General features: G+C 56.6%; 1 protein-coding gene across 25 annotated transcripts in view; it reads right to left on the bottom strand.

Moving 5' to 3' along the window:
* The window catches only part of MYT1L (myelin transcription factor 1 like), a 403,856-nt gene that overhangs the window by 97,604 nt on the left and 292,532 nt on the right, over positions 1-13,720 (bottom strand). For all 25 annotated transcript variants that reach the window (XM_072771259.1, XM_072771262.1, XM_072771272.1 and 22 more), the window contains one exon: positions 10,042-10,397. In XM_072771259.1, coding sequence (XP_072627360.1) covers positions 10,042-10,397 — 356 coding nt within the window. The remainder of the gene's footprint in view (positions 1-10,041; positions 10,398-13,720) is intronic.

The raw sequence follows: 13,720 nt of genomic DNA, 5'->3' as shown, positions 1-13,720 counted from the left end.
GAACCCCCAGGGAGCTGAACTTGGAGGCTCCCGCACAACCACCCCGGACGCGTGTTCCCAGCCCTCTTCCCTGAACCGGGTGCTGCCCTTTGGTGGCGGCCCATGGGCTCGGGCCCCGCACCCGGAAGCGTGCGCTGAGCGGCTCGGCCCCCGTGTCCGCCCCGGGAGCTGTGGGCGGGACGCAGCGGGAGCAGAGCCTTCCCCACACCCGGCTGGGTCCCACCTGCTGTCTCGCTGTGGCCACCCGCCCCCAGGGATGCGAGCAGGCTCCCCGACGAGGTCGGGGTTCGCGGAGGCGCTCTTCATCTCGGCTCCTGTCATCGCCCCCACCTCTCCTAGCGCCTGAACGACAAGCATTTCCTGCACCCCCTCCGCTGTGCGCTGGGCCACCCAACGGCGACCTGACGGTGACCCAGCGGCGCCAACCCTGGTCAGGATTAGGGACACGTGTCCCGGGGTAAACTGAGGCATGGGCCGACGCCCCTGACCAGGAGGCATGTCAGACTCCAGCAGCCGTTTACTTGCTTGGGTCAAACATCGGCATCTCTGGACGTCGTCCTCAAACTGCGAACCGCGCAGCTTCCGGGAGGACGCTGCGGGAGGGGACTTCTCAGGTCACGGACTGACGCGGCTGTTACCGTCCTCAGGCCCTGGGGCACTGAGGCAACACTGCTCAGCGGGCCATTCGGCTGCTAGCTATGGAGCACCTCTTTGGGCAGAAGCATCAGCCACACACGTGTCCCCGCGGCCACGGAGGTGGCGTTGCCGGAAGACACGCTCGCACACGGAAGGTAAGTGTGAGGTGTGGTGCCCTGGCCTGTGCGCGGAGGAGCAAGGAGGCAGCAGGAAACGGAGTGTCAGAGGCAAGACCAGCAGGGCCGGGCGGGGGCCGCGCCGGGAAGCAGACAGGTGGTCGCGGAGACCCAGACGTGTGTCGTTCACGCTCCGTGATGACTTTGTGCTTGTTAAACCTGATTACCTCCATGTAAGCGAGCACGTTTGGCCAGTTGCCACCCATTGGCCACAGGGGGTCACGCAAGGGTGTCCGCAGGGGTGCCAACCCTGGTTCTTGTAGCACGTGCACCCGCACACCTCACTTCACCGCGGAGGTCGGGCGGCCCTGCTCCAGCTGCCTCTCGGTGCCGCTGCTCCTGCAGCATCCGCTCGCGTCTTGTCCTTCGTCACGTCTTGGTGATTCTCGGCATTTTCAACCTTTTTCATGATGATCATATTTGTGACGGTGATTTGTGATCAGCGATGACAAGTCGCCAAAAGCACAGATGACAGCCGGCGTGTAAAGCGTCTCCTCAGGAAGGCGGGCATGTTGTTCGTTTATTTATTTATTTTTATTTATTTATTTATTTTTGTTTTTTGTTTTTATTATTATTTTTTTACTTTGTTCGTTTAGATGTGATGCTGGCGCATGCTCACTGGAGCGCGGTGTGGTGTAAACACGACTCCGTGGACTGGGAAACCAAACGAGTCTTGGGACTCGCTTTGGTTCAGCGTCCGGATCCGGAATGGAGCCGCAGCATCTCGGAGGTGTGCCTGTGGATACACACGCGTGTGACGTACACGTATGTTTTTGTAACATGGATCTTCCATCAGCCATCCAGCAGCAGACCCTGCGCGGGCGTGGACCAGCTCTCCTGACGGCCTCACGTCCTGCGGCGCTTTCGGGGGCCCCGAGCCAGCAGCGTCTGTCCCGCCGACTCGTGGGGGCTGGCCTAGGCTTGTTTTTTTCACGAGCAAATCTCTAGTATGCGGAACGGGGCCTGGTACGCAGACGGGGCTGCAGGGACGTTCGCCGGCCTGGTGAGTGGACCCAGGGAGGGAAGGCGGAGTGGGCGCGCAGACAGGTCCCGATCACGCGTGGACACCAGGGTCCCCGGGAGGCCGGCCCGTCCGCGGCGTGGCTTTGGCCCGGGCCCCCGCGGGATCTCCGAAGTCGGGCGGTGAGGCTGCCCCACGGGCCGAGGGCAGGGCCGAGGCTCCCGGTGAAGATCTTCACGGACTGTCCGAGGACGCGCTCTGTCCCGCGGCCTTCCACGCTGCCCATCCGGGAGGGGTTCCCAGGAGACGGATGATCTCGTTGAAGGAAAAATAGAGGCGTTTTCACAAGGGCCCCGAATCACATCGTGCCCCGCAGACACTGGGTCGTGCTCCTTCCTGACTCCGCTGGTTCAGGAGGCCCTGGAGGCCCTGTGCCGCCCCGGGTGCCTGAATGGAGCTCCGTGGACCTTCCCCCTCGAGGCCGCCTCAGGCCGCCGCCTTCTCTAAATTTCGACTTAAAAATAGGACAGTTGTACCCGCCCACCCAGAGAAGGAGCTGTGTGAGGTCCCTAGTCCCCAGACTGAGGCAGACTGACGCCCATTAGCACCCTCTCCCTCTGCCCTCTCCCTGTCTCTCTGTCTCTGTCTTTGTCTTTCCCTGTCTCTCCATCTCTCTCTCTCTCCATCTGTCTCTGTTTCTGTCTCTCTTTTCTGTTTCCATCTCTCTCTCCCTCTCTCTGTCCCTCTGCATTTCTCTCTCCCTCTCTCCCCCGTCTCTCTGTGTCTCTGTCTCCCTTTCTCCCTGCCTCTTCTTCTCTGTCTCTCCCTCTGTCTCTCCCTCTCTCTCTCTGTGTCTCTCTCTCCTCCTCTCTCTCCTTCTCTCTGTCTCTCTCTGTCTCTCCCTCTCTTTTTCTCTCTCTGTGTGTCTCTCTCCCCTTTTCTGTCTCTTCCTCTCTCTGTCTCTCCCCCTCTCTGTCTCTCCCTCTCTGTTTCTCTCTGTGTTTCTCTCCCCCCTCCCTCTCTCTGTGTCTCTCTATCCCTCTCTCTCCCCCTCTCTCTGTGCCTCTCTCTCTGTCTCTCTCCCCCTCTCTGTCTCTCTTCCCTTCTCCCCCTCTCTTCCTCTCCCTCTCTCTCTGTCTCTCTCCCTCTCTCTCTCCTCCTCTCTGTCTCTCCTTCTCTCTGTCTCTCTCTGTCTCTCCCTCTCTTTCTCTCTGTATCTCTCTCTCCCCTCTCTGTCTCTCTCTCTGTGTCTCTCCCCTCTGTCTCTCTATCTCTGTCTCTCTCCCTCTCTCAGTGTCTCTCCCCTCTGTCTCTCCCTCTCTGTGTCTCTGTCTCTTGTGCACACCCACACACACGTAGCTCACAGCGCCTCCACATCTCGCAGTGGGCGTGGGAACAGTGGGCGTGTTTGGCTGGGAGGGACTCGGGCGGACTCAGCCCTGCTCTTCCTTCCCACTGGACCGCGGTTAAGGCCCGTCACGTGGAAGGAATCTGATCCGTTTCCAAAGGCCCTTCAACATCGACAGCAGCACGACTTTCGAGGGACCCGAGCTCCACCGTCTTCCGTGTCTGGAAATTTTGTTCTCTGAGCCCAAACCCTGAAGGCTGTCCCTTGGCGTGTGACTTCTAATCCTGCCCTTTGTAAGGACCAGCGGTTCGTATTTTTCAGGGACTCACTGCTGTTTCAAACTATCTGATGCATTTCCTTTGGCAGGAGGCGCTGTCTGCTTTGTGTCCGTGTCCTCGTGGGACCCCACGCACGTCTGGGTGTAGGGAGGGCACCGGTCATTTCTCGGAACGGGCTGTTACCGTGCTCCGGGTCCCCTGTGCTAGAGAAGCCTGGATATGCACGGTACGCCAGATACGCACGGCCGTACCTCGGGCCCTGAGTCGTGGAAGAGCCTGAGCACGCGCGTGGGAGCCCGCGGAGAGCGCCCCTGGCCAGCTGCTGCTTGTCGCTCTGCGCATGTCCCTCCCTCCCTCCGCATGGCACCTCCCACGGCATCCAGACAGGACAGCAAGCCGCCGGGAGGCCGCACTAGCCTCCTGAGCTGGGGGCGAAGCCAGGCCCCCGGGCCTCATTCTACACACGAGGAGCTGGTGTTTGGAACACAGGTTAGGTTAATAAGCGAAAACAAATAAGCTGGAAATTCCTGCAAGTGGACCTTAAAACAGATTGAATAAAAACACACTCAATCTATTCTCTTACATCTTTCTTTCCTCATGATCACGTAAAGAAAGGCTCTTCCCCAGCCCTTCATGCATGTTGCTTGCATCTCAAACCTACGTGACGTTACCTCCTCGGCAGGTTTTCTGGTTTGGGTTTAAGTTGTCTGAAAATTCATGAAATACAAGCTATAATTATATTTTATACTCATGCAAAATTAGTTTGCGTGAAGGAAGTCTCCTTTTTATCGCCGACTTACACCTAGAAGCGCCTAACCCTGTTCACTCGTTTCCAAGCGATAGAGCTGTACCCTCCACTCTGAATGCTGAGCTGCCCGAAATAACGCGTTCATGGATGTAGGGGAAGATTAATTTTTAAGATGATAAAAAATCATCATATTCTTTCTCCCAACTGTGTCCACAGCCGTTCTCAAGTTGGAACCTTGCAAACCAAGCACGTCATCTTTGTTTCTATGTTGGTCTCAGAACTCATTGCCGTTTCTGCTGACTGCAGAGAAAACTGGTTCGCTAATGGTGATTTTCCGAGTCTGCATTTCAGCGCGCTCCCCTCATCAGGGACAGCTCCCTGAGCGCGAGGCAAGAGGGTAATTGGCTGATCACTATGAGGACAGCCTCCTGAGGGGAGTCTGGGGGACTCGGAGGCCACAGGACGGACCCCTCGCCACCTGCCTTCCGCCTTCGTCTTAGAGAAATTCAGGCCCATCTAGTGCAAACTGTCACGATGCCTGAACAACGTGGGGCCTACTGCATCATCCTGCTTGAAAGAAAGAGCACCCTGGATACTTGGCAATTAAAAAAAATGTTTCTTTGAGGAGGAATTTATATGGGGTGGGTTTTGCCTTGAATTCCCTTCCCAGGAAGTGGAGTTCCTGCAGAGGATGGCCTGTTAGCAGCTCCACCGCGTACAGGGCGGCTTCGCGCGAGGGGGAGAACAGCGCAGAGTCGGCTCGAGAGACGCGCTGCCACGGGGCACGTGACGGCCGGACGGAGGCTGGAGAAGCGCCGGGTGAACGCACCGTGGCCAGCTGTGCACCTCGCAGCGCTCGTCCGCCTCGGCTCCCTGGCTTCGCCGGCCTGCCGCGCTCGTGTCGTACCTGCGGGAGGTTCTCACCGCGACTCACTTTCCCCCCACACCAGCCCGCGGCTCCCCAGCTGTGAGCTCCCCGGTGGCCACCGCCCGTGTGCGGCTCACCCGCGAGCGGAGAGCGGCCGTGAGGACCGGACCGCCCTCGGGGCAGGAGGGCAGGAGGACCTTGACTGCTGAATGGTCAGCTGGGCTCCCCCAGGGCCGCCGTGTCCAAGGCGGCCCCAAGACTCAACGAAGAGCAGCGCAGAGAAGACTCCACATACTTACAGGGGTGTGTTTCAGAAACGGCACATGGGAAGCAACCGTTATGTGTTGAAGACGGCCGTGAACATGGACGTTTTCTCTTGTCTGGAGAGCAAATTGCTGTGTTCTTGGCCCACGGAATCATCTTTCCGGTCAGTGGGCAGGTCCGCACGTCTTCCCAGGGACACACATAGACACACCGATGGTATAGACACACGTACGTGTGCACATACTATTTAAAGTTGTATTTTTAGTGGGGGTGAACTAGGAAATTAGACCACCATTTGTGAGGCATTAAGTGACCACTTTACCTAGATTTCTCAAATTGTTAAGAATCCAAAAAGATATTTACCACAGGACAAACAAAATCTGCTATTAGAAAAAAACACCTATGATCCCCTGAACCATAACTTTCTTACCTTTAGTATAACAGGGGGACTTTCATTTAATAAACGCAGCCTAAATCCGGGAAAAGAACAAGGGAGAAAGGGAGGTGGGCGGGGGGTGGGGGTGACTGGGTGACGGGCACTGAGGGGGGCACTTGATGGGATGAGTGCTGGGTGTTATGCTATATGTTGGCAAATTGAACACCAATAAAAAAAATAAAAAATAAATAAACGCAGCCTAGGCCATTGCAACGCATTCTGAAAATAAAATCCTCCGTGCAAAAGACCAGGCCAACCAGACAAAATATAATTTTGATTAATTCTATCTGAATTTAATGTAATCCGAAAAGAATCACTCAGATCCTGTTCCCTGTTGCTCAAACAGGCAGAAAGTGATGAAAAGAACATGAGGCCCCAGTAGGAAGAGCCATCCGCACAGTCTGACACACGACCACCACCTACTGATAATCATCGAATCTTTCTGGGCCTCACTCTCTAGTGAGCATGACAGTGAACCGGTCTCTACCCATCTCACACAATCACTGAAGACCCGATATAGTCCCGAAACTTAATACACCTGCTGGACGTGTGCGTTATTGGCGATAGTCTGCTGATACATAACTGCAAGGCTGGGGGATCCTTGGGATTAAAATAACTATCTAACCCCCAGGTTATAAATAATGGTCCTTCTATAGTCTATGGGCCCCTGTTGTGATAACCCAGGGGTTTAAATACGTTTTTTTTTTTTTTTTTTCCTAAAACAAAACGTCTGGGACTGCGCGATCCAGTTTATAACAGAGATGGGACACGCTGCCTACGCTGTGGCAGATGAAGCAGTGATCGCATCCCAGGAGCAGACGTGAGCAGACTCTGCATCTCCTCATAAGGCTGATATCGTGTGGCCCCGTCACAATGCCCTGATCCCTCCTGCTGGATGGCGGTCGGCTGTGTGTGGACGTGCATGCGTGTGAGCCAGCCTCTCGCCTTCCTTGTCTGGAATGTTCTCCTCTCTCTGTGCTATGATCGCCCCGCTTCTCTGTTAACCTAACTCAGTGTCTTGCTTCTGTTTGCTAAGACAAAGGCACAACCCGCCTTGGAGGGAGTCTGCCGACAGCTCGGGGATTAACGGCCACCAAGAGCAGCAACCAAGGAGCGTGGAAGATTGACTTCCAGACGGTGACCCAGAACTCTGGCCACCTGACTGAAAGGTACACCCCCTGCTTTCCACCAAGGTCCGATTTCAGCCGGAACCGTTCAAGGAGGGGACGAGGGCACGCAGAATGGGATGCCCTGTACTCGTGCTGCGTCTCTCACGGCAAAGACGTTGTTACCATGGAGGAGCTCACACTGTTGGCAGTGATGTGGGCGCTCCATTTGCCAGTAAGGTCCCACAGACTGTACCTGGTAAGTGAGGGCATGAAAACGGGGCACTGATAGATCTATATGCCTTTCAAAGTCCTATTTTACTGCATTAAACATAGTTTGGAGTTTGTGCGAAACGAGTGCTTGATGAAACACTTGGCTAACTGGGGTCTTAGGACACGTGATCATGGGCGGCCTCCAACGTTATAGGAAATCTGTGTTATAGGAAATCTTGGTGAAGCAGTCTCTAGATATCAGGCACCGACAGTGATTTCTTCTTAGGAAAGATGCTTGTAGGGACGCTGGGGTGGTTCAGTGGTTGACCCCAGGTCCCGGGATTGAGTCCCACATCGGGCTCCCTGCAGGGATCCTGCTTCTCTCTCTGCCTGTGTCTCTGCTGTTCTCTCTCTCTCTCTCTGTGTCTCTCGTGAATAAATAAATAAAATCTTAAAAAAAAAAAGAAAGATACTTGTGTTTGTCTCAGAAATCGAGCAAGCCTTTGGTGCTTCCCTAAGAGAACTAGCAGCAATCAGAACCACGGTGGGAGGTCATCCACACGGACCATCACTGTTCGACCCGAGTGACTCCTCGGGACCATCTGAAAGGGGGTAGATCACTACACTTGGTGCCAAGGATACTCTGTTAATTGGAGGTATTAGTCTTTTGATGAGCAGATGCCTGATGATCGAGTGACACTTCACCATGGCCCAACACGTCTTTAAAGTCTTACATGATAGATGATTCTAGAAGGAGCTTAGCTGGGGAGCTGGATGCTGCATATGAATTCTGAAACCGGGAATGTGACAATTGATTATTTATCCTCTTAATGGGCATTTGCTTTCCAGAAACTATGTCCTCGTATGCTTCGGATTCTCACCCAGTGTTTGCTAAACACCTGAGTGCTAGTCACCATGCTAGGCGGGTCATGCAATTAGACACTCGGGGGCCTGCATTATACTCATGCCACCATGCATCTCTCGGTTCCGTCATACATCCACTTATCATGCCCACTTACTCAAATTTTCCCAGAAACTTTTCTGGGATTTTTCTAGAATCTCTCACTAGTTTTGATCTGCTATCTCACTTTTAAAAACTATGTTCTAAAAAACAAAAACAAAAACAAAAAACAACAACAACATAAAACTACGTTCTAAGCATTCGAGTTAGAATAATAATTAAAACAAACCTCGATCTAGTTATATCCTGAAGCTATTTCGGTAAGACTCCACTTCTTTCTTCAAAACATGTCACTCGGTACTTGAAAAGTAGATTTAAAAATGTGAGCCTCAGGAAACTACACTTGAAAGTTTAATTCTAGCAAATGAAGAGCAGGACCTAAAATGTGGTGGAGACCCTCGGTTTCAGTGATGCGTGTTTACAAAGCTCTCGTTCCGGGACGCGGCACGCACAAACACCCGCACCTGGATCCGCGCTGCTGCCCGAGCACGGAACGGGCACGCGGAAGGGCAATGCTGCTGCACCCCGTCCTTACAAGAAGCCACGGTCCAGTCACACACCGTTAAGCAGCTTCAGCACTTAATGATTTTGCCCCAAACGGCACACATTTAGGAAAGGTGCTCACAAGTCACTTGCCAGGTTGGCCTGTTTCCCAATGTTCCCAATGGAACACGGAGGTACTGCCTGTAACGCTCAGCGTGCGGCGCCGTCTCGTCAGGGACGCTGGGGTGTGGGCCACCGTCCACACAGCGGGGCTGGCGGTGCCCACGTGTGTGTGGCCGATGCACGTCATCAGACTGTGTCCACACCACGCTCCCCGATGTCACGGCAGGAAGCACCATCGTGGGAGCCTGCTACTTTGATGCGTGAAATCCGTGTGTGTGCACCCACGGGTGCGTGCCCACATATGTGGACATGCTCGTCTACCTGTGTGAACGGGATGGTGAATTGCCCCCAGGAGGACCTGAACCTGCTGTAACAGTCATAAAACTCAGGCTTCCAGGAACAAACGAGAATGGCCTCTGGAGGAGGAACATCAATTTGCATCTGCCGCACGGCGTGAGCCACAGCCAGCCCATGCCCACCCCATCTGAAACAGCTCTCCGCACGGGCCGCAGCAGCTGTCCCCGGTTCCGAGAAATTAGCTCTCCCGGAGTTCAGGCTTCCAAGAGCTCGGAGCCCAAGGAGGAAGCCTGAGAGAAGACACTCCTTTTGCTTTCAGACACATTTGGCATTTCTCTGAGGCAAACTCGAAGCCAATAAAGACTAAATCTAGATTCTTCAGAAAACCCCCACCTTCTTCTAGAGCAGAGATGACTTTTAGGAAAGGATTATCTTTCAACTTATGGTGATGAGCCTGACGCTAACAGGAAACCATATAAAGGCAAAGCCATCCTAAATCCGCCCAAAGCACGGTCACCACCGCACGCGCCATGCCGTGGTACGCCTGGCCCCCTCGCAACGCTGGACACCCCAGGTCAGAAACACGATCCTCCGGCACGAAGCCAATGACGGGTCGAGGAACGGTTTCGTTTCAGCGATATTCCTTCCACCCCAATCTGGGACAAAAAGTATAACTTGGCCACTGACAGACAAGCGCGGCCTCCCCCGTTGGCGCCCCCGGGGTCTCATCGAGCTCCCGGCCCTGGGAGGACAGCAGGCCGAGCCATCCCCACGCCGGCACCTGGGCAGATACCAGTATGTGAGGGGCAGAGCCTCCGGGAACACAGGATGCTAAAGCCTCGTAGGTGCGCTGCCGTAAGGCTCTGGATCAATGTGCGCACAGCGAACACCGCACCCACGTCAGTGACGAGCACTCGGACCCGAGTGACGCACAGCATCTGCCGACTGGCAGCACACAGAGAGGAATGGTTTCCAGACCAGTGTGAAGGACACCTGGACGGACACTGGTTCCAGCCCTGACCAGGTACACTCACGCTGTGAGCACGTGGTCGTGGCTGTGCCCTGAATCGCCCCACCGGGACCTCCGTGGGGGCACTCGGGCCCCCGCCACCACGTATCGCGTGCTACTATTTTAAAGATTACCATTGTCTTCCTCCTCCTCGTCGTCGTCGTCCTCCTCCTCCTCGTCCTCCTCCTCGTCCTCCACGTCCTCCCCATCCTCGTCATCATCGTCTTCCTCCTCCTCGAGCTCCTCCTCTTCCTCCCGGTCCCCCTCCTCATCCTCCTCGTCCTCCTCCCTGTGCTCGTCCTCGTCCTCCGAGAACTCCTCCTCCTCGTCCTCCTCCTTCTCGTCCACGTCCTCCGACCCCTCGCTCTCGTAGCACTCATCCACCGAGGAGCTGTCCGCTTTCACGGCAAACGGTTTCCGCTTGGGAGCAGGTTCTTGGGGCTGCTTATCCTGTGTTTTTCTTTTTTTAGCCAAGGGGCAGCCATAGACGCTGTGTAGAGAGACAGAGAGAAGATCGGGGTCACTATCTTTGGAGGTTAGAGCACCAGGGGCCCTGGTCACGCGAGCTAAAGCTCAGCAGGAGCGCCACCCACACAGGTACACACACGTCCACCCGGGCACCCCCACCCTCGCCTCCCCTCCCAGCTCCCTGTTACGGCCACCAGATAATAACGCGGAGGGTCCCACGGAATTCAGGGGGACGGTTGGGAGGCACTGCTTCCGAGCCACGCAGCTGACAACACAAATTCACGTTCTTAAACACCTTGCCAAACACGCATGACGTGAGACGGACGTCGTACAAGAAGCCCTAGTCCATGCGCGGAACATGCACCCATTTACGTGAAACATAGCGTGTGTGTGCTGTGAGAAAGCTTTGGACGCACTTGGATTTCTACATTCCACGGACAAAACGGCACCTGTCAACGCAACGAACTATGAGAAGAAGATGAACCGCAAATGCCCGTTGCCGTCTAGAGAGACGGAGCACAATTGGCCCTTACGAGGAATATCGTCAAGCCCATCTCAACGCCACAGAAAACGAAGTCAGTGTGCTCGGCAGTCGTTCCTAAAACCTGCTGAAATCGACCCACGGGTGGGTACGGCCGTCACAGCAGGACCCCACCCCTTAATCTCCCAGAGGGGACCATTTTCCAAAGCGACGTTGCTAATGACTCATCCTCCGGGAAAGCCTGCGGATGTGCCGCGAGGAACAAGGGGGAAAGACCCGGGGCACAGAGGCAACGGCTCCCTTTGTCCTAACATGAGTTGTGTGATCTCCGTGACCGAGTGAGCCGTCGGTAGGACTCTGATGAGCTTAGTGTTGGACCTGAAATGTGACGTGTTTACCCAGTCTCACATGGACACGTCCAGCGTGTATGTATTTTGGGAGGCTCCGTGGGGCTGGAGCCCAGGCCCTGCCAGACTCGGAGGGGATCGACACAGACGTAGCCGGCGAGTGAGACCGCGTTGGACCCGATCAGTGCTGTTGACGTGTGCACCAAATACTGGGCACGTCCTGGACACAGGGGAAAGTGTCGCCTCACGAATGCGTGGCGTGGGATCGATGCTAGGATGAAGTCATGCCAACGGCGCTACATTAGGCAAAGGAGGGAGGGTCAGCGGGCCCGGGGAGCCAAGGCTGAGGCTGGGGGAGACTTCGAGGGGGACGTGTGGAGCTATTCAAACACAGTTCTGCAAAGATGTGAACACAAGAAAGAGCGTGATCAGTGCAGAAAACAGACGTCAAAACCAAACGCGGGGGGTTTGGAGTATGGGATGGTGTGGCTGGCAGGGAGGTGGCAGGCACCGGCCAAGGTCAGGAGGGGCACGCCAGCCTGGGGACTTGGGGATGCGACTCACTGCCAGGAGGGGCGTGGGTGGAAAGGGTGGGCGAGGCGGTCACCGTGGCGCCCTAGTGCCCGATGAGGGTCCTCAGAGCCTCTGCCGGACGCTCAAGCCCCTGCTGGTCCCAGGCGCATCCCCACAGCAGTGGGAAGAGGCGCGGATAGACCCGTGGCCGAGGGACGGGCTGTCTGGAAGGTGACATGTCCCAAGTGCTTGTGGCAGGCGCCACGCTGTGGGGCTGGGACAGACACTGGATGTCGCACTTCAGCCCCCCCCCATGAGCAAGGGTCGCACACCTGCTTTAGGGATGGAGGCAAGGGGTCTGTACAGAGGTTGGTGCCGCACCTGGCGCGTACTCGGTCTTCGGGGGGACGTGGTGCCTGCGTTTCGATCCTCATCGCAGGTTTGTTCTCGCTCAGGGATCCGGCGACCCAGCAGGCCTGTCTCCCCGCGTGGTTCTGGACACTCACTACCGCGCAGTTTGCCACTTGGATCAACACTTCCCAGACAGTTCCCGCCGGGAATGAAAGGCAGTGGCAGTAACTTTACGTCTCTTAGAAAATGATTTCCTCCGGTTGCTTGGGTGCCTCTCGTGCTGTCGTAGCGCTGACACTACTCACCCGGGGCCCGGAGGATGCTGGCGTGTGCTGGGGCCCGGGGTCGAGGGACCTCGTTCCCATCCCAGCGTGCGACCCTGCTCGTTCCCCTCTTCCGTGTGCACGGATCCCTTTCTTCGTCCGTAAAGCAAGGGGCGCTGGCTGACTGCTGAGGCTCCACCAACTCTGAAACCCCGGGTGGCAGGTCATCTGCCTTTTGAAGCTCAATCCTTAACCACTGAGCTTTCTTACGTGCAATTCCTTGCACACGCCAGGGAGACTGAGTCAGGGGCCTCAGACGCTGGAGGACTGGCTGCCCACCAGCCAGGCTTCTCGGGGGACGGCCCTGGTCAGGAGACGGCCCTTGTGTCCCGTCTGTGTTTGTCCCAACGAAGGATTCGCCACAGTGAGGGCGCCTGTCCTTGCAGGGTCGGCCCACCGTGTTCCAGGTCACGACGGCGGCCACCTGCCCAGCGAGGACTCCTGCTCCGCGCCGAGGTCCCCTGGTCACCGGAACAGAGCACCCGGCCTCCCTTGGACCATCAGGGTCACCCAGGTTGCGAGGACGTGATGTCAAAGTGGCCGACAGGGTGCTCTTCAGTGATGCTGCTCAGAGTGCTCCGCGTCACCAGGGCTGGGCTCCAGGCTTCATCCCCGTCCCGCCCACCCGCCTGCACACACTTCGCTGCCCGAGGTCTCCTGACGGCCCCCCGGTCGCTCAGACCTGAGAAGGGCGTGAACCTCGGAGCAAGAGCACAGAGACGCTCCTTAGAACAGAGGCTGCCGTTAGCGACAGGCCGCTGGGGACTTGGAGGGCAGGTGCCTGCTGAGGGGACACCTGCGCGCGTGGGGTCTGCGCCCAAGACCTGGCAGGTGGGGGTGGGCCTGACCTCCGAGGCGCGGGCGGCTGCCCTCGATACTGCCCACCTGCTCCTCTGGTTGCAGCGACTGCCCTCCCGCCCCGGCTCCCTCCCCGTCCTCCAGAGCCCTGTGTGGGGGGGACCCAAAGGGGGAGGAGTGGAAGCATCCCTGGGCCAGATGGGCGGGCGGGAGGAGGCAGCACAGGAGCGGGGGTGGGCCACGTGGAGGGACCAGGGACCGGCACATCCAGAGCCCTGCATTCCTGGCTCCGCTTTGCAAACACCCTGATGGGCTCCCGCATGCTGGCGGGGCCTCAGTTTACCCATCTGTGTGATGAATGGGTTGCCAGTCCCTTTGCTGGGCTACTTTGAGAAGCATCAGAAATCCCTGAATGGGGTCCTCGCTGTTCCCAGCGAAGTGAGGCTCCTAGCATCTCTCCGCTGCTTCTATTTATGATTTTGGAAACTGTTTCCATGAAACTCCCGGCCGTTGGCACTTGCCGGCCTCGGGC

The sequence above is a fragment of the Canis lupus genome, chromosome 12, assembly GCF_048164855.1.
Source record: "Canis lupus baileyi chromosome 12, mCanLup2.hap1, whole genome shotgun sequence".
In the NCBI taxonomy this organism is placed as follows: Eukaryota; Metazoa; Chordata; class Mammalia; order Carnivora; family Canidae; genus Canis; species Canis lupus.
The sequence above is the reverse complement of the archived record's forward strand: the minus strand, read 5'-3'. Positions and strand labels throughout refer to the sequence as shown.